The sequence below is a fragment of the Malaclemys terrapin genome, chromosome 5 (genome assembly GCF_027887155.1).
Source record: "Malaclemys terrapin pileata isolate rMalTer1 chromosome 5, rMalTer1.hap1, whole genome shotgun sequence".
Lineage (NCBI taxonomy): Eukaryota > Metazoa > Chordata > Testudines > Emydidae > Malaclemys > Malaclemys terrapin.
The window spans coordinates 52,022,053-52,045,768 of NC_071509.1; the positions used below are offsets into that span (position 1 = coordinate 52,022,053).

The following is a 23,716-nucleotide window of genomic DNA, read 5'->3' on the forward strand; positions in this document are numbered from 1 at the left end:
CCCTTTACGTATGATTATAAATTAAAAAAAAAACAAAAAACACAAAAAACTTTTTCACTACAGTCTTTTTTTAAATTACACCCATTTAGCTAACAAAGATTCCAAGGTACGCGACTGACACCATACCAGCTCAGTACAAATTGTATTAGCCCATTTCCTCTCCCTCCAATTAAAATACAGTGTATAGAAAAGAAAAATAGGAAGAGGGAAATGTTTTTAAAGATTTTTTTTAACACAATATAGCATTATGTCCAAATGGGGAGTCCAGTTTTCAGTATCTAAGTTTGGGTGCTTTGTTCCAAATCTGGAAACTCAAACATGCAACTAAAATGGGCAGCTGAGCACCAAAATATCCAGTGGCAGAATTGAGTACCCAAACTTAGGGATCAGTGCTTCAGTATTAGACTCTGGGTGTACACTGATCCCTCACAGTGACACTACCTAGCAATTCACATCCTGCTTTACCTCGTTGCTGCTATGAAATGGATCTGGATTATTTTTTTAAAAAAGCAGTGAGACACTTTTGAAATTATTTCAAATTGTGTATTGTTTGACAGGTTCTGACATCTTGGTGACTCAATCAGTCTATCAGCCTGCGGCCATACCACATCAGGCTGTGATTTCGTTAGCATCACAAGTTAAACTGGTTTGAGTCTAATTAGCAGCGATGGCAGACCCTCAAGGAAAACCAAGGTGATGTAGGAAGTGATGCTGGTTCAGTACTGACTCAGAAAGGAGAGCAATTACACTCCACCTCCCTAAAATTGTGATGACCCTACACCTTCAGAAGTGAATAAGCAGCTCAGAAAATAAATTCTAGCAGCACATTCAATGCATGGCTCACCTCCTGCTAAAATTTACACAGTGAAGGAACTAGACACATCATGTAAACACAAGGTGACCCAAGGCCATTGGCTGCAGCAACATTTCAGAGCTCCAGTGGGACATCGACACTTGCGTCCAGCAGACTGCAACACACGGTGGGTATTGGATGTGCTGACAGACTGAATCCAGACATATTTAAAATAAATATTGCTTGCTTTCTGTAAATATTACTGTAACAGCCTGTCAATGCAGATGGCTAATCCACCCAAACTGACCAGCTTTTCAATATGTAATACTCTTAAAGCTACAACAGGAAATTTTCTTCAGTTCCAAAAAAACCCATTCCTGAAACAAATACGGTGGATAAAAAGTTTTTAACCACGGGGCACAGACTAAACAAATTCACGTATGCGTTCAAATATTTATATTAATGACTTGGTCATTGGATTCTTTCTTTGTGGTTGTTTGCAGTGCCCTGTATGCTTGGTCCTTGGTTTATCTAGGATAATCTGACTGTACCTTTTGTGGTTTAGGCAGTATTAAATTGCTAGTGGAAGGAGTTCTCTTCCTGGAAGGCAGAGAGAAGATTCTCAGCAGTCATCACTTTTTGTTTACTAGGGCGGATATATGGGGGAGGAGGAGGAAAAGGGAAGAAATACCTAACATCTTAACGGCTGTAAACATAACAAGGGACTCACAGCAAACTATTTTCTGCTTTAAAAAAAAAAAAAAAATCAAGCTTAATGGGGATGTTACAACATCATACACCAAGGACAGCTGTGGACTTAGATCTTTGCATTACAGTAGATCTTTCAAAAAGGAACTCGAATAGTTCTATCAAAGTTACCACTCCAGTTTACAGTTTTCAGTACATGGTACTATTTACTAAGGGCTTGTCTACAGGGGGAAATTGACCAGAATAGCTATTATGGAATAATTTTCACTGTTGTTTGTAGTGTTGTTGTAGCCATGTTGGTCCCAGGATAGTAGAGTGAAAAGATAGATGAAGTAATACCTTATATTGGACCAACTTTTGTTGGTGAAAGAGACCCACTATTGAGCTACACAGACCTGAAGAAGAGCTCTGTGTAGCTTAAAAACGTGTCTCTTTCATCAACAGAAGTTGGTCCAATAAAAGATACTCCCTCACCTACCTTGTCTCTCTATTACAGAATAAGGTATTCTACAACAACTATTCCAGAATAGCTCCCCATGTGGACACACTTGCTCTGGAAATAAGAGTGTGTCTTCCTTTAGTTTAGCTTAATCACAGTCGATTAAATTAAACCAGAAAAAAGCACTGTTTTTCCAGACTAGCTATAAGCATTTTAAATTCACACTTTACCTTATTCCAGAATAACTTCCCTGTGCAGACAAGCTCTGAGCAAATCGCCCCTCACAAGACCCTGGGCACTGACAAGGAACTGGGGAAATCCTCGGGGGAAAGATGGGGTGTAGTCTTATCTAGGCCCTTCCATAGCTACTGTTCCAGGTTCTACCGCCACATGTCCCCACAATAGCGTAAGACAGGGTAAGACCATAACTTCTACAAAAAGGTGGGTCACTCTGTCCTCCCTACCTGCCCTTGCATACAGCCATACAAGGAGCCACTAGTGAGTAGGTTCCACATACAGAGGTACCCCACCAAGGCACAGTCTCCCCAAATTCTGTTCCCCCAATTTATGCACTGGAAGTGCACTGACTTTGATGCAAGAGGATCTAGTGTTCCAGATGAAGGGTAGGATTTGCTCCTTTGAATGCAGAACCTACTATTGCTTGTGTGCATCTCATAATTGCAATATCTGCACCAATATCTCCATTGCGCAAGAATCAGAATGTCTTTTTCAATATGTGCTTTTAAATGTCAGACTTGTTCCAATTCCATCCCACAGGAGAGACCCTAAGAGCAGTGATCTCAAACCAGAAACTCTTTAAATTTGATTTAAAGAAAAGATTAATATGATGTAAGTTACTTCTACTCGCAAGTCAATAAAAGTATTTATCTCCTTACTCTGGCCTACCCAGGGTCTCAGTTGATTAACCTTGAGAAATGTCACTAACATAGGTGCTTTGCCTGATCTGGAAAAAAAAAATCTTAAATTAGAAGACACTTTTCTTGGTCAACATCCTGTACGAAAGAACTTACTTAATCATCCTGTACAAAAAGGTAAATCCAGTCACCATGGTAGCTATGATTTAATGTCAATGAGCAGGCGATCTAGTCTTCCATTCAGAGCAAGGCACTGGGATTCAGGGAAGAGGGGCTCTGTTTCTCACTCTGCCACTGGCTTGCTGTGTGACTATGGGAAGGTCATTTGAGCTCAAATTTTCAGAAGTAGCCTCTAAGGTTCTGATCTTTCAAACAAATACCTGCTTAAGTGTATGTACACAAGTAGCCCCGTTGAAATTAATGGCACTATTAGCGTATGTGCCGTTAAATCCATTTGTAAGTGGTTAAAGGATCAGAGATTAATATCAGATGCCTTATATGCAGGGTTGCACTTATGAAACAGAGCCAGAATTTGGCCCAGGTGAGGCAGTTTGGTAGGGTTACAAATTAAAAAAAGAGGACCCTGCACAGGGCCCTGGCCCCGCCCATTTCCCACCCCAGCCCCGCCCCAACTCTGCCCCTTCCCTGCCCAACCCTGCCCTAACTCCGCCCCCTCCTCCCTCCCAGCCACGCGAAAAGGGCTGCCCGAGCGCTACCAGCTTCACGGTTTGCTGGGCAGCCCCCAGACCCTGCGCCCCCGGCCGGTGCTTCCCCAGCGCAGCTGGAGCCCAGGAGGGGAAGCGCCCAGCTGGGGGCGCAGGGTCTGGAGGCTGCCCGGCAAACTGTGAAGCCGGTAGCGCTTGGGCTTCGGGCAGCCCCTATGCCTCCGGACCCTGCGCCCCCGGCCGGGCACTTCCCCTCCCGGGCTCCAGCGGCGCAGGGTCCGGAAGCATGGGGGCTGCCCAAAGCCTGTAGCGCTCGGCTCTTAAACAGAGCCGAAGAGTCGGGGAGGAGCAGAGCCACCACGGCCGGAGGCTCTGCTCCTCCCCTGACTCTTCGGCTCTGTTTAAGAGCCGAACTGCCCGAGCGCTACCAGCTTCGGGCAGCCCCCTTGCCTCCGGACCCTGCGCTGCCGGAGCCCGGGAGGGGAAGTGCCCGGCCGGCGGCTGGGGTCCAGAGGCAAGGGGGCTGCCTGAAGTCCATAGCGCTCGGGCAGCTCAGCTCTTAAACAGAGCCGAAGAGTCAGGGGAGGAGCAGAGCTGCCGCGGGAGGGGAAGTGCCCGGCCGGCATTTTCCCGGACATGTTCAGCTTTCCAGCAATTCCCCCCGGACGGGGGTTTGATTGCCGAAAAGCCGGACATGTCCGGGAAAAACCGGATGTATGGTAACCCTACAGTTTGGCCCTGTGAATAGATTGCATGAGACTCAGCAGACCCAGATTATATTGCTGACTCTGCCACTAACCTGCTGTATTACTTTGGGAAAGTCATTTTACCTACCTGTGGCTGTCTCTCCGCAGGCCGCCTGTTTTATCTATTATGACTGAAAGCCCTTTGGGGCATGGACTGTTTCTTACTATGTGTTTGTACAGAGTCTTGCACTGATCTCAGTGGGGCTTCTATGTACTACTGTAGTACAAATACTAATAGTGAGGGAAAAACCCTCCTAGACCCCTAACTGTACAGAGAGCATTGTCATGCTATTTCAGCACTTCTATCGGGAAGAACAGAGGGCAGTGAAAATATAATCCATGCCTTTTAGAATTTGTAATTAGCTTCAGGATTTGGTTGATTTATTTTATTTGAAAGCTAGCTGAGCTGGGGACCTGACACGTTGTCTGGATCTACATCCAAATGTTGCCAAAAGTTCAAGGGTGCTTGAATCTGAGGTTCCACTTCAGGATCATTGCTCATCTCAAGTATTAATGAAGTGTCATTGGTTTGAAAGGTCTGCTAAAAACTAAAAAGAACAATTTTTATCCAATATGAATATTTTAAAAGACCTGGAAATAGCGTTCTTTGTGAAGGATGCCAGAGGAGGAGGAGGATGAGAACAACAAGAGCTTCACTGGCACAAGGGACCCTGGATGGAACAGCTGTTCTTTTTTGGAAACATTAAAAGAAAAAAAAAGCGTGATGGGAGGTCATTAGGACACCACAATAGATGTTTCCAAGTTGATGTTTTATATATTCAGATTCTTTTCTTTAAAATGCATCTCAAGAAGGTCTGGGTATGACAAACTTTATGTGTAATGAAGGGAGTTTTAAAAACAAGTTTGATTCCATGGGTGAGTCATAACCATTCATCATCAAATCTCTTAAGACCAGGTTTGCCTTCTGGATCAGCACAACCCTGGGTCTCAGCAACCTCCAGCTTCCATTATAGTCCCTTAGACACACTGGCAACTAGCACAGGCAGAAGCAGCCCGATCTAACCCACTGTCAAACTTCCTTAACTTGCAGTGTGTACACATGGGGAGATAATCCCATTAAAAAAAAAAAAAAGCGCAGCAAGGAGATAGCATTTTAGCACATCTTGCACCATTGTGCTGAGTACTTCTTGGCTGAAGCTTAGGATCTGCATTGGGAAGTCTCATTTTTTGCCACTTTTAGTCAGCTGTGCTACTTTATCAGGAATATCAAATTTAAAAGGGACTTTTCTTAAGTTGTAACAAACAATTGTCGGAAGTCAGAAAGATATGGTGTGTGTTTCTAACAGGGAAAGATAAATATCAACAGAAACATGCAAGAATTCACAGCTACTTAGGAACTGCTTTAATTCCTGCCATCCTCACTAGGGAAAGGAAAAGCTCATGGAGTTTGAGGTCTGTGAAGCTCACAAACAGCTATTTTTTGGGTACATAGGATTTGCAGAAACAGCAGTTCATTAAATTTTATTTATGTAATTTAAACTCATTCATTCCTGCACCTCCGAGGGTGATTCGGTTTTTAAAAGTTAATGTTGTTCAAGCTAAAAGGGAGATAGAGGCACCCTGCTCTAAAATAAAGCTTGCATTCCCCCTTTAAAGAGGGCGTGTGCGTATGTTCATACATGTACAACTATCCACACGCACAAAGCCTGTTTCTCCTCTCGTTTACTCTGGTGTAAATTGAGAGTCATCTCACCAAAATCAATGGAGTAAAACCAGTACAAAACTAGTGTAAGTGAGAGAAGAATCAAGTCCACTGATGCACCTTTCTTCCGCTTCCTGCTCCATTTTTCAGGCTTTGTGTTTGAGCTTCACTCTACCCACTCCCTGCTCCATTCTCTCACTTTTTTCGCTAGATTTCTTTCCCCACATACACACGTTCATTTTAAAACACAGTCTCTTCTAAGGGAAACACAAACTCAAAAGCATCAGAGCCACGCTTCTGAACTCACAAATTTCAAGTTCTCCCATCCTCAGCTGTCACAGCTAAACAAATTATCATCAAGGGCCAAATTCTCCCCTCACTCGTCACTCCTGATTTTAGCCAACGTAACTGCACTGAGTAAAATGGAATTATTCCAGATTTTCACCAGTGTCAGTGAGAGCAGAATTTGGCCTTTTATTTTAAAAAGAGTCCTATTATTTGTCCAGGGTCCTTTTATCTCTCTCCTCCATCATATAGCCGACGTGCAGTGTACTCTTTTGGGGCATTCCCTGTTAACCATCAGTCATACTACCACCAGTTGTGGGCAGTTTGGAAACCCTTCATTAACTGTATTGTAAGAGAGGACAAGGAGATTGAATGTGATGAAGTATGAGACAGGGACAGGATGCAAAGGAGAGCTTCCAAGAGGAGCAGAAATTTAGTTGAAGCAAGGACAAGAGGAAGAAGATTTTGGCAGAAGCATTTTAGATAGACAGGTTAAGGAGTGAAAGCCAGACAGACAGTGGTTAAAGTCATCAAAGCAAGATATGACTGTGGAGTGGACAAGGGGTGGGGAGATTACAAGACATATCCGAGGATACTAAAAGGAAGTTTTTCCTCTTGGTTTATTTCACATGTGCATGTTCTCTCTAACTCAAAATATCTGTAAGGTATAAGCTGCTACCTACCTATACCAGGTTTAGGTAAAGTTACCTACCTAAGAGTGAGATTGAGAGGATTAGTTAATGTTTATAACACACTTTGAAGAGGTAGAGACCTAAGTGAAGTGCTAAATATTATTTAACCCTATTGTCCTTAGACAGCATGCATACAAATCAGGCTCTATCAGTAAAGCAGAAATCTTTGGTCTGTTGACTACCAGCTATCCTGGTGCTTGAAAGCACCACTAGGCCCAGAATCATGCTAGGATTTTTTTTAATTGTGTGTATTTATTGGGAATTTGAAATAACTGAGGTGACATCAAGTACAGAACAAAATTTGCATAACCATTAGTTGACTTTAACAACAAGCAAAGAGACTATCACCAATCTTTAAAAAGCATTTTTTTAATAGCTGCTAGGACAAGCACTCCATAATACTGCTGCAAAATGAGCACAAGAGATGAAACGCAGTGTTAGCTGACAGACAGGACATTGGCTGGGGGAGGGGAGGAGGCGGGGGAAGCTTTCCAAAAGTGTCTAGTATGGATTATGGTTCATCATCTGTACAAAAAAGTCATTTGGTCTAAACCTCCCTTTACAAACTTCCTTTCTTCATTCAGGTCACATTACTATTAGTCAGACTTAAAGTCTGAAAAAGCCAGATCCATGAGGCTTTACATTTATTTGCTCTGTCAGCGCTACGTATTAAATGCATGTTTAGATGGGCGCTATATATCTTATTAAATGTTCTGTCCTGTTTAGCTCTGTTCTCATCTGATTTATTCTGAATTCAAAGACTATGACTGTAAGTGCCTTCAAACCTACAGATGCTTAGACCACTGGGGACACAGCACAAAAATGTGAAATGCAGCAACCATTACTGTCCGATCTCATTATGCTCATGACTTGGAAGAATAAAATAAGAATGCACTGGAATTAAATCTCTTCTACGGGGAGAAATTGGAAGCAGAAAATCTCCCTTAGAAACTATGTGCGCTCAAAGCCCCTGGAAATGATCAAGTAAAATGTACATATAGTCTACATCAAATGGGGGACTGCAGACAATTAAAACACAGCACCAAAGGAAATACATATAGATTCCTAGGGACAGATCTTTGGCTCATGACAATGCATAGTAGCTGAAAAACCAGCAGAACAGAGGGTCACCAGGTGGTGTAGAGCTGGCATAGCCATCTCCTATAGCCCTTCATGAAGAGGGCATGGCCAGAAAGCTGTTGTGTACCGGCAATCCTGGGGCACCCAGAATGGCCCCTCCTAATTTGAATCAGCTACACATATTAATACAATCACCCCCATGTATTTATGCAAACAATTAAATGTAAGGTGGATTGAACGTCCAATCTCCCTCCCTCGCCAAATGGATTCCAATGATAAAATAACCACAGTAGTGCCAATAGCAAGATAATTAACACTGCACTCATGCCATCCATGGGGAAGATAATTGTACTCTCTCTGTTTTTCATGCACTCTAGTAGTGCAATCTTAATGGTTGTTGTTGAAACTATTAATTGGATATTAGTATACAAGTGAGATACCTGCCAAGAGTTTAAACCAACATTACTGGTGATCCCTTCTTGGGTGTTGGCCAATGCAAGTCACAACTACCTCTTGAGATTCCTGTTTCACAGTACGCTACTGCAGAACCAGTTCTGTGAACTGTTGCATTACAACACATGCTGTACACAGTATGTGTGCTTTTCTGCATGTAATTTAACTCATTGCTAAGAGCTCTGGCATCTATTAAGAATATTAAGCAGAACAATCTTACTTCTTACTCATAAGTTTCAGCCCAAACATTCACCACCACCTAATAGGAGCACAGTGTACTCATTGCCTTCAGTGGGCCACCTGTGAATTACAGAAGTTACAAATGAAAAAGACCTATTGGATCATCCAGGCTATCTCCCTTCCATACAAGATTGTTCAATATGGTACAGTTTGTAGCATTTTGTATAGCCTAGTTTAAAAAGTCCCAAGTGAGGAAGCCTCCACCACTCCCCTTGGGGCATTAACTAAGTGGTTAAAATAATGTGAAGCGATGGAAACAGCTACAAGCATGGTTGAGAGAGCTCTTTTTGTTCAGAGTATCACCAGGTTGAATCACCACCAGGTTTTGCAGTCTGTCACCATCCAATTTTTGAGTTCCTAGCCGTTTTGACTTCACAAATTACACTCGTGCTGTACAGCTACAGTAAGACGTCTCTATGCCATGCCAAGAATCCTAGACCACTGTGATATCACCACTCTTGCGCTACAGCTAGTTTACAATCAATAAAATTGTTGCTTGCATGAGGGAGACTGCACAGATGGTGGATTACTTGGCCCACCTGCCACACTCGTGCAACAGGATGGCCTTTCAGATACTTGTATACAGTAAGTCATAAGACATACTGGGAAGTGGACCAAGGCAGGGTGGGAAGAGAATAGTGCATGGATCCACTGGGGCCGGGGGGGGGGAAAGGACTGATTTCCTCCTCTCCCACCTTGACCCCGCAGACCTCCCTCATATCAAGCCCAATGGCTTGGGCTTGGCACAGGAAGGAGAGAACATATGCCTCCTGGCTACAGTGCTTAAAGGCAATACTCTGCCTGATGATAGTTAAAGTGACTAACTGCCTACAATCTTGGGGAAGGCAGGATATAACAAAAATAATCCAAAAACCCAACTCTATGCAACATAGAGAAAGATAAATATTTGGATAACAAGTCCCTTAAATCTAACTTAGCTACAGTGGGTTCCATACACTTTGTCATAGGATGATCGGTTATAACAGATGAGTTTATGGTATCTTAATGATGCTCCTTCTGTATAGTAGAACTTTTTAATCCCAAGACATTCCAGCAGGATGTTCCAGAATGTGTTTTATTCTACATTTTGCATCAGTTGTCAAAACAGTCAGTGAGTCAGACAGTACATTCTAGGTGTAGTCGCAGAGCAGGAGGCTGGACTAGATTACCTACTGAGGTCCTTTCCAGCCCTACATGTCTACGAAAAGCAAATTCATTCTATGAAAAGCAAATTCTCTGATAAGCCAAATTCATCCTTGATGTAACTCCACCGAGGTGCGGGGATGAATTTGGCTCAGTGATTAAAAAAACTGATTTCATATTCTTTGATCTATCATCTAGAACAAAATGCAGCTACAGGACTCAAATCCTTTTGTGATTAAAATACATGAATCACCATATTACACCTTCTTTACTAATACGTAGGCTTGGAAGGATTAGATTTTTATCAGTAAGTGTCAATTTCACCATACACATACACATACAAACTGTCAAAAAAATATTTCCATCGATAACAATCGAAATTTACAGATAGGTAAAGTAAGAAAAATGCTGTTTGGACCCTTATTAGAGTTTGATTTAAGGATATTTACTTTGTATATTGTCGGGACGTTGGCTGCCCCATAATTTCTCTCAACTGTGAACATTTAAATTGATCAAAATCTAAAATACTTTAAAATAAACAGCAATATTATCCATCGAAATTATTTAAAAAACCTGAATTCTGGCAAGCCTAGTGATACAGAATATTTCCACCATAGCACTGATTCAGCAGAAGGGGCCAAATTATGCCTCATTTACAAAAATGAATCCCTAATGAACCCCAAACATACTTTCTACTTTATTATCTTGATGTTGCTACTTATGTTGGTATAAAGTCTCTGCCTCTGTATCTGGTGCTGTTGGTGTCTTTGCACATACAGTCAGCCTGTAGCTCAAGGGAAACAGTTTGGATACTCAGTCACATGTCAAGATGCCGAAAATCAATTCTAAACCCTGAAAGATAGAACTACTCAGAGAAGGTCACTAAACACAACCAGCTGCTCTGCTGCGCTACAAGCCTGAAGGCAGATTCTACAAAAAGGTCATGGGTATCCCAACACACACACACCACAAGTCCATCTCTCCCCACTCTGTTTCACTACGGTAAGAGCGACATACCTGTAGGGGACCATAAATATTTATTGAGTAGGATTTACCTTATATTGAGCACATAAATATGGGGGACAGAATGTTGATCCCTGGTGTTGCAGGATAGCAGAATTCTGCCCAATTCATCAAAGAAAGATCTTGAGATTGAAATATCATCCTTGTCATGCTGCCAAGGTCAGTGATAAACTGGATTAATTGTAGTAAAGCAAGGCTGCACAAGTTAGGCCTGCCTATGTACCGTACCAATGCAAATTAGTGCAAGGAAAGCTAGGGTAATGAACAGGGCCAATTTTAGGGGTTGGCGAGTTGGACCACTCAGCTTTTTCATTTTTTTTCTGGGCAGCCCTCATTATGAATCAGTTTCTCTTGCTTGGCAATACCCAGCCTGCACCTTTTCCCCTTCATTTTCTGACCCATTTCAATGCTCAATCTCTGTCTCCAGTCCCCTCCCATCATCTCCTGAGCAGGTCACCTGTTGAGAACTAGCCTCTGAGAGGCGGAACCTAGGTTTCGTTTGTGCATAGCTTATATAAGAGGGGCGTGCAATGCAGTCTTTTCGGGCAACTTACACAAAAATCCAACATAACTGAGGCATAACTAATTCATGAAAAGAGAGCTTTGTGCCAACTGCAATTATGGCATTACCTTTTCAGCTTGGTGTGGTTTAACTTTAGCAACTAGCGCAGGTTTTACTTTTGGCTATAGAAGTATTTACCCTAATTGATGTCGTCTGGGAGGGGGCATCCCAGGGGGTAAGAGCCAATTAGTGCACCTGTGACTGATTGAGTGCCTCCTAGGGTGACCTGATGTCCTGAATTTATAGGAACAGTCCTGATTTTGGGGGCTTTTTCTTATATAAGCACCTATTACCCCCACCCCCTGTCCTGATTTTTTACACTTGCTATCTGGTCACCCTAGTGCCTCCTGGCCTGAGTGGGGAGAGGCTGAGGGCGAGCTAGGTAAGGATCATTAGGTATCTGGGCCTTATAAGGAAGCTGAGGGAACTCAATAGTGGAGAGACTAGACTCTCCTGGAAAGAGAAACCCACAGAGTAGCTCAACCTAAGAGGAGCGAGTTTAGCAGAGAAAGAAGAAACTGGGAGGATCTAGGGGGAAGGCAGAGGCCTGAGAACCAAAGGGAGGTTGTATTAAGCACAGGTTGCAGGGAAGCTGCACAAGAGGGCTTGGGGTAGGAAGCAGCTCAGGGAACAGAAGCACACCTGAAGCAGCAGGCCTAGCTGTTTAATACAGGGTCCCTGGACTGGAACCCAGAGTAGAGAATGGGCCAGGGTTCCTCTACCAGCCCTGGAGAAGAGGTGTGCAAACCCAATGTAAGGAATATTGAGCCCAGGCTGGGGCTGAAGACTTATCCCAAAGGGCAGGCCATGGAATCTGCCAATAGTGGGGGGCTGAAGGCTCTTATGTTGGGACATTTTGTGAATTTTCATATTAGACCTTCTTGTTATCCTGGAAGGGAATGGATTTTTATGTGACTTGGCCAGAGGGCAGAGATATGGAACACCTGGTGAGAGGCAGCCTGCAGGAGGTGCCGGAGACAAGGGGCCCTTGCAGCATCAAACCTGACAAAAGGGGGTGCTACAGGTGTTGAATATACTACTTTACATAACCTAACATCAGCCTTTCCTGAAACTGTCAAGAGAAAATATACACAGCATCATTGCAGATCAGGTTCTGCCTCCAGATGGTAGTCTGCAGCTACCAATGAGGTAAAAGGGAGTTTCACACAGACACCAGATGGTAGAATGTGGTTTGATCATTTTCTTCTAAACTATTCCAGATACAACAGCCTGCCTCCTATGCAAAATTCCCTGGTAGAGATCTACAGGAATCTATAAAAGGATAAGTAGTGTTGTCCATAGTGTAAACTTCACCGAAGTTAACAGCAATATACCCTAGAAATAAATGTAACCCAATGCATTTTTTTTTTTAAATGGCCCTTACCTGTGTTAGTCATTATATAGCACTCTATATTTTCAAAGCATTGCATAGTCACATGTTTAAAAGGACATAGAGGGGTATACATGCAGCAAGTGGCACCGGCAATATGAGCCAGTGTTGGACTGTCAGGGGAGGGCCTGAAGAGCAGCCTGATGACTGGGTGGCATCACACCACCCATCAACGGAGAGCACTCCCTTCCTGGTAGGATGACTGCCATTGGTCAGTCACTGGGACTGGCTTGCTGCTGCCTATAAAAGGCAGCGTCAAGTGGATGCCACTCCTTTCGGCTCTGCCTCCTACCCTGCAGCATGGTCTGTAACAATGTGTCTTGGTGAGTTAGTGGCGCAGCACTGCTGACCCCACATGTTCAAAAATAGTGAGTTAGCCCCTGTGCCTCCAAACCATGAGATTGGCTTAAAAATCATTACAAAAAATAAATCGGGATTCTTTTCATTTTCCTTATGCTTTTTGAGCCTTCATGGTGCTCTGCGGTCACATTCTCAAACTTTTTCTTGTAATCATGAAGAACAGAAATTTACTTTTAAAAAAGAAAAAAAAAAAAAAGTGAGAGATTCTCCCATAATCAATTTAGTCCAGAAATTGGGCTTTAAGTCAAGCATCAAATATCACTAAAGTTGGCAACACAGAGTTTGGGGTCTGCTCGCTCAAGCCCACAAATATTATATCTTTTCTCTTGATAAGGCAACTATACAACAAGACATGTTGTTAGAAGCTGGATCCACATATGCACTGTCTGTCTTTCTGAGGACTTTCTAAGGTGATTGGAACTCAGGTGTCTAAGCCAGGTACAATTTAAGAGAGCACAGTTTGTGTCCTAAATGGCAGTTTTCTCACAGCACAATGTTATGATTGTTGTGATTTCCCACTGATGCAGCATGGATGGGTCTGCCAGCCTGTTTAGGCCTTGCATAGGTTAGATGCTCAGTAGTATTAGTACCACTGCATGGGGAAGAGGAGGATGCAATAATAGAACTAACTGCATGGCTGCACCAGTTCTGACCCATTGCTCTGATATGTTAATCTTTTTAAGGCCAATTAAATAAAGTTACAGCATTTTGAATATTTTAGATCAGATTTTGCAACCTTTATTTGGGCTGGTGAACATTTTATTCCATGCAAGTAGCACCAGTGGTTTCAATGGTTCCTTGTGTGAATAAATGCTTACCAATGTGTGTGAGGGTTGCACAGTCCGGCCTCTTCTTTGTACTTTTGCATCTGCCCTTGCTGGTCTCCACCCTCAGCAGGAGAGAGCTGCTGATGAGAGGAAAGGAGCAAGTCCAAGAAAAAAGAAAAGCAATTGAAGAATGGCGTTGGTAGAGATGGAAGAGTAAGTCACAAGGGAGGAGTGGGTAAATCAAGTTAAGGGGACAGAACAGATATAACTTAAAATTTTTTCACTTCAAGGTCCCAGAAACAAAGACAAGGTTTTCATCTCGAGGCCAAAAGACTAAGCAGAGACCGGGACTGGAAAGACACACCGCGGTGAATGAAAGGGAGAGTGAGAGTAGGGCCAGACACCAGGTAGGGGTCATCACCCTCAAGCTGGGGGACAACAACAGCTTATGGAAACTGTAAAAGATCCCAGGAGTTTGGTGGAACAATAACTAATGGGAAGATGTGCAGCTCTAGTGAAGGGGTTGGGGAGAAATAAAAAGGGAGGCTGAAAATTTCCAGACCCTGTTACTCAACCATCCTGCAGTAGCTGCTCATACTAAGTGTAGGGCTTAGAGCCAGAAGATAATATCCAGATCAGGGGAGGCCCAAAGAAGATATCAGAGACAGGAAGTCTATAGGACCAAACAGACTGGAGAGCTTTTTTTACCAAAGTCACCAACTTTCCAGCACAGCCCCTTTTGCAAGGCAGTAGGGTACTGAGGCTAACAAACACAGTCCAAAAACTTAGCTATTTCCTCTTTATTGCTCTTCAGTTTTGTTTTTCTTGTGATCCATCCAATTCTAGTACACTGGAAATAGGGTTATTTGAATTTGTTTTGGGTTACTAATTCAATTTAAAGGTTCTCATGGTTTTTGCTCAAGAATGATTTTCTTGTGAACCTCTGCCTGCATTACATTTCTGTTCCTTAAAAAAAGAAAAATCTTAATTCTGGGACAAATTTTCCTCAACCAGGCCATTTATGTGTCTACAATCAGTGGCATTCACAATTTTTTGATGCACTAGCACCCATGTGCGAATGGGATTTGTGTTGGCTCCATCCTATAAAGCACACGTGCGCTTATATTTAAGCATTTGAGTAGTTCCAACTCAATGGGGGTACTCACGTTCTTCAAGTTAAGTGTGTGGTTAAGTGTTGTGCAGAATAGGGGCCAGAGTACTCTGCATCTTGCAGAACAAAGCCCTAAAGCGCCAATCCTACAAATACTTACACTGAAACTGTACAATGCAGAAATTAACCAGTGCAATAATTAGGCCTCGAGCCTGCAAACCTTTAGGATCAAGAGTAAGTTCACTCATGTTGGGGTTACTCATAGGTGTAAAGTTGCCCACATGTGTAGGATCAGAGCCTATCCATTGTATTGGCAAGTTGTGCATGCACAAATACAAGATCTTTATTGAAAATGTGAAAATCAAATGTGCAATGATTTTTAACCATCATCTCTCACTATGCAAGGAAGTCCTCCTTCTCCTAATAGCTTGATCCAAACTGTGCTTACAATACATGAAATGTATCCAAGGAAACTAGAAGACAGCTGTGTTTGTTTTTTAATTTGATGAAAGAGAAACTTTTGAAGGACTAATTTTAATGGAGACCCCACAAAGCTCAGAGTGTTGTTTTAAATGTTAAGAAAATAGTTATCCTAAAAAAATGAAATGGGAAACCCAATCCAGTTAATTTGGTGAGGTTATTCTTGACTTTCTAATGCAAAGGCAAAAAGGTAAATTAACTTTCAGCACTACACAAGAAATAGGTAAAAAACCACGACTTCAGCTATAAAACTGAAGTTTTAAGATTTAAAGAATATTTGGGTTCAAATTAAATGGTGCTCTGAAGTTGGTCAATTAATGGGATTGGCTAAAACCAGGTGCTGTGTAAACTTTACCACGCAGCACTCAATCCTGACAAGTGTTATTCCAGTCTTGGATCTCTACTGAACACACAGACTGCCAAACCAGCCGAATTAAATGGTCAAGTTAGGCTAAAACCAACCAACAAATTCTTTGCATGGCTGAAAGCAGTTCCTCAGAGGTAAAAGTCGAGTAATTCCCACCAACTGGACCAGCATCCTTCCCCTTGTCATTTTATTTCTAGCAGGTTTAGTTAGGGCCAGATTTTTTGATGCCTTTACATTGACTCCACAAGTAGTTTATGACTTTTACTTAAGGAATGCTCTTGTAAAATGGCTTCATGTTAATACATGATTTACATTGATGTCCACATGTTTTGTTTCCAAATTAATAAGAAATCCATCCTCATTTAGGGGGACCAGATGTCTCGATTTTATAGGGACAGTCCCGATTTTTGGGTCTTTTTCTTATATAGGCTCCTATTAGCCCCTGTCCTGATTTTTCACACTTGGCTGTCTGTCACCCTATCCTCATTCATAAGAACTTCTTGGACCCATTTATTTTTAAACAGTGCTACTATGTTTTATCTAAGTATAAAAAAGTTATCAATTAAGTTGCTTTGCCAGGAAGTAGAGGAGAGGGAGTGAATCCGCAAAACAATGCAGCTTGCCTGGGTCTCCTATGGCTCCCTCTGCATGGATGTCAGGGGTTGTGTGTCTGAACACCTTACCCACACTGCTGGGATGAACAAGCTCCCCTCCTCTGAACAACGGAAAGGAGACTTGGCAAGGAAACTTCATGGCTTGCCCTTCTAGCACTATTCCAAGAGCTTCTTTGCAGGATGGAGCAATCTGATCTAATAATAAATCCCAATAATATTGAACATCTGTCAAATATTCTGGAAGAAAATGAGAGCAATATGTATTATGTGTCCTAAGGAGAGGGGACATCCTCCCTGGGGAAGTGGTTTCAGTGGTGGTGACTTTAATAGGAAATTGACATTTGCTCACTGAGAATACCTGTAACTACCAAATATTATTTTTTTCCTAATTTGAACAAACTGCAAAAAAGTAGAGAGCTAAAAATGACAAAATCCCAGAGAGGATGCTTCTCCGGGGTATCAGGGACACCCCCTCCTCCCCAACACCTGCACCATTATCTTCCCACCTACATGGTCCCAGATGAAGAGCCCTAAGCCCCTTTGATACTCCTCTCACCAATATCCCCTCCCTCAACTATCCCAGAAAGGAGAGTTCTGAGGCTCCTCTGCTCTGTGCTCTACAATAGCCTTCTCCCCATCTTTGCTCCTCCTCTACTCTGCTGAAAGAGGACAGCCAATCCCTCTCCCTAGCTCAAGAACATGTCTCTCTAGAGGCCAGAAGAGACTCAGGCCTGTATCATGATCCCCACCCCCAAAAAATCATCCATTCTGCTGTTGTGTAGAACAAAACCTGGCATTCCTACCTTCAATGCCCCTTTCCTGGCTTTCTTGAAGTTTAGTACCTAGTAAGTTATGGTAGTACAGAGAGATATAGAAAAGAAGAGGCAGGGAGGAAGAGGGAGTCTCCTGACAGCTTCATTCCCTAGCTCTTGTCTAATGTGGACATTCATCTAGCCTCACACCAATAGCAATGCATGCTCAGAGTGCACCAGTTTCTTCCCTTGGTAGCCACTCCTGTCCCATCCTGCCCCCTCAGATGATGCCTTTTTGGTGCATGCCAATAAAGTGAGTTCCGACCAAGTTCAATACTTACATTGGCCTGCAGCCAAAAGTGTAGGTGGTGGTAAATAATATTTCCACTTATTGCAATCTAATTTCCAGTGACACCCACAAATTGATCTGTTGCATGCAGCGATGGACTAACTTTTTCTGTTGCCTGTGTCAGGGATTAAAAATGTTGCCTGCCTCCAGCCTAGACCACTAAAGGGCAGGAGGTTAAAAACTTGCCCACACAGCCTGTAGACTGTCTAAGGTATTGATACTGAATTTGTCTCTTTAAGAATACAGAAACACACACTGGACAATGTGTCCAAGTAACCCTAAAAGCAAACAGCAGGCTTAAAAAATTCAAGCAATCTGATTAAACAGGACTGAAAACAGCATTTTGCTCTTTCAACTACTGATGTTACAGTGGGCCTCGAATCCAACCCATATGTTAACAGAGTATGTCACTGACTGTGCAGTATCCATCAGTAGCCAACACAGAAAAACAAAGAGGAAAAATTACAGCAGCCAATTCTAAAACTAGCACAAACTGCCCAATGTCCTTTTGAATTATGTCAAAGAGAGAAGATACTGACCAATGCTCCTGTATGTTAAAGAAATAGTCTCCAGTCACACAATCCATACCCTATCCTCAGTGATTTAAACTACTCTTTTGTGGCTGGGTTGTGTTTCAGTCCAGTTCCCAGGGGAATAGATGAGCATCTCCCATTACTCATAACTGGAGATGCACGTCCAATTCCAGAGCCACTGGGCAAAGAACGTGCGTCGCTAAGAGAACAGCTAATAGGGTGACTAACATTTTTGTGGGCTGGAAGGTTAATGCAAATTGGAGATGAATAATTACTGTATATAGTAGCCCTTTATCCCTGTAAAGCCTACAAACCATAATTCCCCAAGGAAAAGCAACAGGGGTGTGTCTGTGTGTGTGTGTGTGTGTGTGTGTGTGTGTGTCTGTGTGTGTGTGTGTGTGTGTGTGTGTGTACACCTACGTGTACACAAGCTCCGATTAATCTCATCAGTTTGCTTTCCTGGAAACTGGATGCCCCAGATGCCATTGTTTCCATTATAAATGTTCATCTGCTCCAGTTTCTGCTTGATTTTCTGTAGCTTGCTTTGCTTAAGTGATTTATTTTTGTAAATGAACATTCTTAGCACAACCCTGATTTTAATTTAGCGTTTTGGCTATGGTTGTCTAAGCCACATTCTTTTTAATATTTAAAAAAGACTGTATGGCAGATAGAAATCCTGAGTAGCACCGTAAAGAATTACTGAATTATTAATTGCTGTCATGCACATCAAACAAGAATTTCAAAAGGGGACTTTTTGTTATCTCAAACGCTATGAGTTTGGTATGAGAGCAGAGACAACACAACCACAAACACATCCTGTGAATTAAAACTGTTCTTATCAACTCCCCTTCAAAGGGTAGTTACCTTATAATTCTTTAGCAAAATAAGCCACTTCATTCATTCATCTCAAGCAACATGTTGAAATTAATAAAACCTATTTTACTTCAGACCATATTTGCTAATATTCTTATAATGCATTACTATATTTATCTGCATTTAAACAGCACCTATTACCATTGCATCTAAGCTTTAATTAAACTAGCATCATTTATTGACCACGCATGAAGTGACAGAGTATTTATTGTAAGCTTTGGCAAGGTCAGTTATGTTTTTAACACACCAGATGATGTAAATGTGGATCATTACATTTAAAATAGGCAATATTAGAGAGAAAACAACATTTTGGTATAGGCAAAAACCATAAACATGGGGGATTTCTTTCCTCTCATAAGTGAATTATGTATGGGAAAGCGTTTTCAGCGATGGGGTGTTTTACCAAAGGTGTGCAGATTTACACAGAGAACACATACGCACACAGAGTGATTTACAAAGGGTTTGTATCTATGATCCCATGCTCTACTCTCATCTTCTGTTTGAGTCTATTTATGGACAGAAAAGGAGACACAAAGGGGCAAAAAAACAAAAACAACAATCAGAAACACCAGCCCAGAAAAGCAAAGTTGACAAGGAGACAGAAAGACTGCTTCATTCAGCTTGTCTCAGCTGCTTCCATATTTCAAAAGTGGAAAGCACTAGAGAAGTATTGCTATTATTAGTTCTTCCAATCAGATGCAGGCTGTGTGTGGCATTGTTTTAAGCCCTTGGCAAGATGCTTTGTAGTTTACACACACACACACACACACACACACACACACACGTATTGCATACCAAAAATTTCTCCATTAAAAAGACAATACATAGACACACACAGAGACCACAACAACAGCACGACTGTGAGTACTCACAGCTCTGAGTACAGGAAGTGCAGATTGCCCACATTGTCTATGTAGTTTGCAGGACTTAGCCAAGGTAGGACCAGTAACAGAAGAGCCTTCATTTTCAGTGTAGGGCTGGCACTGCTGCTAGGTTTCCTCCTTCCCACTTTTTCTCTGCCTGCTGATGGGACACAGAACTTCAAGCTTGTCAGCCAAACCCTTTCTAAATGAGCCTTTCCATTTCAACGCAATTGGTAGCACATTATGAATCAAGTTTAAATCCCTTAAACGAAGCTATGCTGAAAAATCATTGACCTGTAAGAGGATTACTTGATCTGATTCTCAGATGGGTAGATGTGAGGGTTTAGGGACAGCACAGCATGGTTGGCGAGATAGTGACTTATGCTGCAGAGCAGGCTGATGCACAGGAAAGAGACCTGCCTCCTGCAGTATTCAGAGTGGTTCTTCAGAAGCAGCTGGTACATTTACATCACTGGCCAGAAGCAGATGGGTTATGAGCTAAACTGCATCAGAGAAGGGTGTAGTAGTCTCAACATGGCAAATGAACCTCCCTTCCCCCCCCCCCACCCCCCCGCAGCTCCAAAGCAAGCAATGTAGGATGACCACACCTTTTTAAAGTAAAATACCACAAAGGAGCTTAACTGACTGAACTGGAATCAATAACCATCTAAATTCTCAGTATTCAGCTAGATGTTTTTGTGCAAAGGTAATTTAAATATGAACCCAGGACACATCTTCTCTTTTTTAAATAATACAAAGAACTAATTTTAAATGAGAATGTTTTTAATGCATGTTTGTGCCGATTCCAGTTATAAGCAATTAAAGTTCTCTTATTAAGCACAAGCATAAATATGCAAGAAACTCACCTTGTCCTATCAATTATCTCATCTGTGAAAAGGAGGGAGCTTTCATTTTCTCTCCGAGAAAAAGAACAGGCCAGAGACAGATTTATAAAAGAATCTGTCAATAGCTGGCTACACTGATGACTCTAATAGAATCCACTTTGATTTATTCACTGAGAACAACAGTCACATTTAGCAGAGGTTTCAGTCTGGGTTTGAGTTGCTCCCTCCACAAGCATCAGACTACTTTATTAGCAGAATCATACACCTTCTCCCTCCCATATTGATTTGCCAGTGCTAAACAGAACACTGTCATTTCAATCTGCGTTGTGCCTAGATGAGACAGATTCCTTGCTTGAAGCACACGCAGCCCTTCTTGTCTCCTGTACTATTATGGACTGGAATTCAGACTGCAAGTAGGGTTTCTGCACCTCACTGGGCTAAAGTAGTCACAAGCAACAAAGAGTGGTAGTGATAATTACCAAATGGTTGCATCAAAACAATTAATACTCTTTATCTACAAATATAGGGTTTGAAAGTCTCCTAGGTAGGTCATTCTGGTATAGGGGCAAGGAAACTCAGCCAGCTGGTACTCATGAAATTTCCTCTTAACTCTTACTTTGGGGAGGGGTTTGCTTGTGTGGGTTGCCTCATGACCTCATGGAAAGTGCAGTGGGTTTGTCCTTCAAAAACTGTAGATCACCCAAGTGCCATCCACAGAGAGAAGCCTACAATAGTTATACAATCAGCAGTTCTACTGAGATCTAATTGAAGGGTATCCAAAATACATACACAAATTGTATGAATTGTGGAGAAGAGAGAGGCTGGTGGAACTAGAGTCTTCCAACTAACAGAGTCTTGAATCAAATACACTTACTGTAGAGGAGCAGCAAAGTTGCACAATAGTATTATACAGCCAGAGTACTATGGTTAGTTCACTACTATCACTATTAATACTTTTTTCATGCCTCAGATAAGAGTATTGGCCAAAGGTTAAAACTTTAAAGTGACATTGCTAACCCATCCCCCTTGAAAGAGAGAAAGCTAAAAACATAGAACACACCACAGCTGATCAAAAAAACAATCAGAACCAGGAAATTAAAAAAAGGAGGTGATTAAATCATGAGTTTTCAAATACCATCACAGTGAGCAATGAAATCTAATTTCAGAACTACATATGACCAATATGTAGCCACAAATTATGGTTGCATAAACACCAAGAAACAAGCACATGCATTTGGGGGCCCACATTTTAAAATGTCTTTCAGTTTTGACAATACAAAGTTGGCCAGATCCGTGGGTGGTGTAGAGCAGGATAGCATCATTGAAGGTCACAGGTAAAGGGCTCAAAAAATCTACATAATTTAGGAGCTTAAGTATCATTTTCAAAAATGACTTAGGAGCCTAAGTGCCACTGACTTTCAATGGGATTTAGGCTTCTAAGTGTTTAAGTCATTTCTGAAATTGGGCCTGAAGTGCTTTTGAACATCTTACTTGATAAGTTCTTCTCAGTTTCATATATAGGTAACTTTTAAAGAAAGAGAAGGCAATTTATACCCCCCTTATAGCAACTACAAAATATTTAAGATATCCCAATAACTCAAAGATCATTTTGGATTATTAAATACACACGTTTACTGTACAAATTACCATGGAGATATCCTCCTTGATCAGCCCCAGGATACTGCCCAAAAGAACTTAGTGTATTTGAGTTTGTTTGTTGTAGTGAGGAGAATAAGAATATACTCAAATGAATGGGCAAATTTAGTCCTAACTTAACTCCTTTGAATACAATGAGCTTCTATCAGGGCTGAATTTGAGAAATCTGTGTTTAAATTAACTGTCCATTATAAGCAGCATGTGTTGGACTCCTTTCAGGTTACTGATGCTTTCACTCCCTTCTCAGACAAACAAACAAGCAAGCAAAAAACAAAAGTTGGGAGTAGGACTTACCCAGTTTGGAAATGCTGTTCAAGGTCACAACGTTGCAAAACCTCTGAGCAGTGTTCTGTGAAAGGGCAGCTAACCATTAGCTTATCCAGGAGTTTATTTACTAGTATGTTGGACTTTCTGCAAGACTGTAGAATCAAAATTTTGCGATCCACAGGGCAGAAGTCTTTTTCCACTAGGAAGTTTGTAAGGCAGACTGTGCAGTAGGTGTGACCACAAGGAGTGTCCAGTGGCTGGATCAAAGCTTGCAGGCAGATGTGGCATATTAGATCATCATCCACTTCTTCTGTGTAGCTGTACAGGTGGTTCTCTTCTGGTAAATGTGGCTGGCCACAGGTGATACATAATGGTTGAGGGCTCTCCTCCGCTTCTTCTGACAAATCTTTTTGACTCATGGTAAGATCTGATGTGATGCAAAACAGAGCAAATAATAACTGCTCTCTATTTGGAAGAATATCAACAAGTTCTGCGAGATAGCAAACCTGTAGGAAAAAGCCACAGAATTACATTTTGGGGTGGCTGTTTTTAAACATCATTTATGATTTATCTGGATTTGCTGTGCCTTGTAAGAAAATGCTTTAGTGATTTTTACAGAAAGAATGCACAATTAGGGCAGGAAAATAAGAAAATGAGTTAACCCTATAACTTATGATTTTTCTTGCTGTTCTTTACCATCCCCTCTCCAAAAAAGGTATTCCTGCAGGGTGAGGGGGTTAAATAGGGAGGAGAGGGGAGAAGGTTGCAAGAACTTAAGGCTTAAAAACATTAAAAAAACCCCATAAAATCAGAGTCTGAGCACTTTAACTTCTCTAAGGTACCTGAGTTTAAAGCAGGCAAGTCAGCTGATTATTTTTTCCCTACAGGAAAACTTGGCAGTGACAAAGCAGCACCATGTGAAGGCAAAGCAGCGTGACACTGCATGTAGAAATATCATTAAGAATAAGGGTTACCTCCCCTGCCCAGTCCAACACAGAATGGGAAGCCACTTGTAAAGTAGATGTAAAGGAAAATAGTTAGGTTCTGAATTAGCACTACGCTCATATCATATGCTGCACTTTTCTGCACTAATAAACTTTTATGACCCTTCTTCTAAACATT

At 41.9% G+C, this 23,716-nt stretch overlaps 1 protein-coding gene across 5 annotated transcripts in view; it reads right to left on the bottom strand.

Annotated features, from left to right (window-relative positions):
• LNX1 (ligand of numb-protein X 1) overlaps positions 1-23,716 on the bottom strand; it is a 159,924-nt gene that overhangs the window by 67,373 nt on the left and 68,835 nt on the right. For 3 of the 5 annotated variants that reach the window (XM_054029104.1, XM_054029105.1, XM_054029103.1), the window contains exon 3: positions 22,622-23,100. In XM_054029104.1, the coding sequence (XP_053885079.1) occupies positions 22,622-23,013 (392 nt within the window). In that variant the 5' untranslated portion in view covers positions 23,014-23,100. Of the gene's footprint in view, positions 1-19,835; positions 20,161-22,621; positions 23,101-23,716 lie in introns of those variants that run through there. The other 2 variants (XM_054029107.1, XM_054029106.1) reach the window with 1 other exon arrangement.